At 48.4% G+C, this 4,326-nt stretch overlaps 1 protein-coding gene across 2 annotated transcripts in view; it reads right to left on the reverse strand.

Annotated features, from left to right (window-relative positions):
* Positions 1-1,004: 1,004 nt before the first annotated feature.
* Positions 1,005-4,326, reverse strand: part of PGM1 (phosphoglucomutase 1) — an 84,068-nt gene continuing 80,746 nt past the window's right edge. For both annotated transcript variants that reach the window (XM_040360777.1, XM_040360775.1), the window contains exon 11: positions 1,005-1,256. In XM_040360777.1, coding sequence (XP_040216711.1) covers positions 1,167-1,256 — 90 coding nt within the window. In that variant the 3' untranslated portion in view covers positions 1,005-1,166. The remainder of the gene's footprint in view (positions 1,257-4,326) is intronic.

Raw genomic sequence — 4,326 nt, forward strand, 5'->3', positions numbered from 1 at the left:
TCCCCAGAGAGCCTCCCCTTACATTAGGCTCCCTAAAGAGTCCCTTCCTTACATCAGGGTCCCCAGAGAGTCCTTTGCTTACATCAGGGTCCCCAGAGAGCCTCCCCTTACATTAGGCTCCCTAAAGAGTCCCTTGCTTACATCAGGGTCCCCAGAGAGTCCCTTGCTTACATCAGGATCCCCAGAGAGTCCCTTGCTTACATCAGGGTCCCAAGAGAGTCCCTTGCTTACATCAGGGTCCCCAGAAAGTCCCTTGCTTACATCAGGGTCCCCAGAGAGCCCCTTGCTTACATCAGGGTCCCCAGAGAGCCCCTTGCTTACATCAGGGTCCCCAGAGAGCCCCTTGCTTACATCATGGTCCCCAGAGAGCCTCCCCTTACATCAGGGTCCCCAGAGAGTCCCTTCCTTACATCAGGGTCCCCAGAGAGTCCCTTCCTTACATCAGGGTCCCCAGAGAGTCCCTTGCTTACATCAGGGTCCCCAGAGTGCCTCCCCTTACAACTTTTGTTATTCAAGTTCCTTTAGATTTACCTTCAACTATGTAGTGCAAGAGCCTGCCTGATTGCATACAAATAGAAACGGTTTAGGTTTAACCTCATTTTATATAGTTGGAGAATCTAAAAGGGAAAAAAAAAAAAATCTAAAGCTGGCAACCTACAAGGCCTTGGGGGCCTTAATTGCAGCCCCTGAAAACACCAAGGGGCCACACATAATATTCAGAGACTGCAGACATGATTGCTGGAGATTGGAGCTCTGCTTCAATAGACCGTCCGAGACTGGGAACGTGCTATGCAGGATTTAGAGATCACCACATTTGGCCCCCACCACTGGGGTCTGTAAAGTCCCACACAGCCAACACCAATGAGCCGCAGGTGGCCCCCGAGCCACACGTTGGCCTCCAGGAATCTCAAGCATCAGTTTCTAACCTTGTAATGAATATTGATGCACAAGACTGCAAGTATAAAAACAGACACCAAACATGAAATAAAATCCAATAGTCAGTCTGGTTTCCAAATAAATTTACTTTCTTCTGCTTCTATCCCCAGTTCACAGATATTGCTGAATGACGCACTACACTGACAGACAGGACGGGAAGGGGGAGGGGCGGACCAGGTGGACAGGTGAACAAAAATGGATCTTCTCCATTGCTATGAAGCCTCGTCTGCTTATGTGATGACCGTTGGGGCTGTGCGGCCGGTCCTCTCTTCCAGCTTGGACAGTTTAAGTGCTATTGTAACCAGAGGGCCTAACATTACCTGTGAAGGAGAAAAGAACAACAACATTAGAGGTTTCAGTTACATGAAACTTTTTTGTATTTTTTTTATTATGTTGAGTGCTTTAGGGTTAAAAATGTACTCTATATAATATCAGGGCTCAAAATTTCAAGTCCTGAGCTACTAGCCAGGCCTCAAAAAGTTAATGCCAATTCCATACCAGCTTGTGGTTTTGAATTGGGATAACCAACAAGGTCATATAGGCTTGAAGGTCAGGTGCCTACGGACCTTTAGCCATACACTGTATCTATGAAATTATTACTATTTTTTTTTACTATTACTATATTTACCACCAGAAGGCTGTGCAAGAAAGTCAATTCCACCAACTTTTATTGAGTCATTTGACAACATTGCTGTGAATAGGTTAGAAAATGATCATAAATGAAGAAGAACCCCCATAGGTGATTGACCAGAGGAGGGACTCCCATTTTCTGATTCTACAATTCTGTCTGTACAGGATACCCTCTATAGTATGAATGGGATTAGACAGGGCTTTTTTTCTCAGAGAATAGGTGCAGGAACTCCCTCCTTTCGAGTCACCTCTTGTGTCCACCCCATACCCACCTCTGAGCACCATTCTTTGGTTCCATCCCCTACCCACCTCCGAGCACCATTCCTTGGTTCCATCCCCTACCCACCTCCGAGCACCATTCCTTATTTCCATCCCCTGTCGACCTCCGAGCACCATTCCTTGGTTCCATCCCCTACCCACCTCCGAGCACCATTCCTTGGTTCCATCCCCTACCCACCTCCGAGCACCATTCCTTGGTTCCATCCCCTACCCACCTCCGAGCACCATTCCTTGGTTCCATCCCCTACCCACCTCCGAGCACCATTCCTTGGTTCCATCCCCTACCCACCTCCGAGCACCATTCCTTGGTTCCATCCCCTGTCGACCTCCGAGCACCATTCCTTGGTTCCACCCTCTACCCACCTCCTCAGTAATGGATACAGAACCAAGTATCAATTTATGGTGCTAAGTAATTTGTATGTAATTTGTTAATGATAGGAAGTAAAATAGATCCCCTGTAGCCAACAATGGAGCACACCCAGCAACAATAGACTCTGAACAGCTAGCAACAATATACCCCTTCTTCAACAGTTTATGTCTCCCAGCAATGATTGTCTCCCAATAGCATAAGAGTCCCCCAACAATAGATCCTCCACCAGCGACAACTGACCTCCCCAGCAACAATAGACCCTCCAGTACACCTCAGCACCCCTTGCCATTGCATACATTCAGAGCTGGAGGTGCCGGAACTGCGTTCCCCCGCGTTCCTGCTGAAAAAAAGCCCTGGGATTAGATCACTCTTGCTCTGTTCCTTCTTTCTTATCAGAGTAGCCAAGTAGTCACTCTTGCCCTACACCGGAGGCCTAGATTTGGATGTACGGAGGGTGATACAAGTGTAACTCCAATAATTCTACTTTTTAAGGAAAGGGTTAGATTATTTGACAGGTTTTTATTACTGCCAAAGGCATTGAGGAGATTTGGCCCTACCTCCTGCACGGTTGACAAGAAAATGGGGTGAAAGCTGTCCAACATGGCACAGGCAATAATGAAAACACAAAAAAAAGGTTCTAATGCTTTCCCACTCCTAATACTCATCCCCACCATTTCCCACCCATGACACTCATCCCCACCCTTGCTGACTCCTAATACTCATCCCCACCATTTCCCACCCATGACACTCATCCCCACCATTTCCCACCCATGACACTCATCCCCACCGTTCCCCACTGCCAATACTCATCCCCACCCATGACACTCATCCCCAACCCTTGCTGACTGCCAATACTCATCCCAATCCTTGCCCACCCATGGACACGCATCCCCACTCCTAATACTCATCCCCACCCATGACACTCATCCCCACCCATGACACTCATCCCCACCCATGACACTCATCCCCACCCATGACACTCATCCCCACCCATGACACTCATCCCCACCCATGACACTCATCCCCACCCATGACACTCATCCCCACCCATGACACTCATCCCCACCCATGACACTCATCCTCACCCATGACACTCATCCTCACCCATGACACTCATCCTCACCCATGACACTCATCCCCACCCATGACACTCATCCCCACCCATGACACTCATCCCCACCCATGACACTCATCCCCACCCATGACACTCACCCCCAACCCTTGCTGACTCCCAAAACTCATCTCAACCGTTCCCCACCCATGGACACTCATCCCCACTCCTAATACTCATCCCCACCCACGACACTCATCCCCACCCTTGATGACTCCTAATAGTCACCCCCCCCCCTTGCCCACCCATGACACTCATCCCCAACCCTTGCTGACTCCTAATACTCATCCCCACCCTTGACACTCATCCCCACCCTTGACACTCATCCCCACCCTTGCTGACTCCTAATACTCATCCCAACCATTGTCCACCCATGACACTCATCCCCACCATTTCCCACTTATAATACTCATCCCCACTCTTTCCCCACTTATAATACTTATCCCCACACTTCCTCACTCATAATGCTAATCCCCACCCTTCCCCATTCGTAACAATTATCTACACCTTTCCCCACTCATAATTATTCATCCCCACCCCTCTCCAGTCCACTCACAATACTCATCCCCACCCTTCCCCACGTATACCACTCATCTCTATCCTTCACCACTCATAATACTTATCTATTACCCTTCTGCATTCACAATACTCATTCCCACTCTTCCTCATTCATAACACCCATCCCCATTCTTCCCCATCTCCCTATATATCATCACTCATAATACTTATTCCCTTCCTTCCTCGCTAATAATCCTCATCCCCACCCTTGCCAACTCATAACACTCATCCCCACCATTTCATAACTCATAATACTTATCGTCACCTTCCCCCACTTATAATACTTATTCCCACACTTCCTCACTCATAATATTCATCCCCACCCTTCCCACGTAGAAAACGTATCCCTACCCTTCCCACCTTTTCCTACTCATAATACTTATCCACACTCTTCCCCATTCATAATGCTCATTCCCACCCTTCCACATTCGTAACAATTATC

Source organism: Rana temporaria, chromosome 7, assembly GCF_905171775.1.
Source record: "Rana temporaria chromosome 7, aRanTem1.1, whole genome shotgun sequence".
Lineage (NCBI taxonomy): Eukaryota > Metazoa > Chordata > Amphibia > Anura > Ranidae > Rana > Rana temporaria.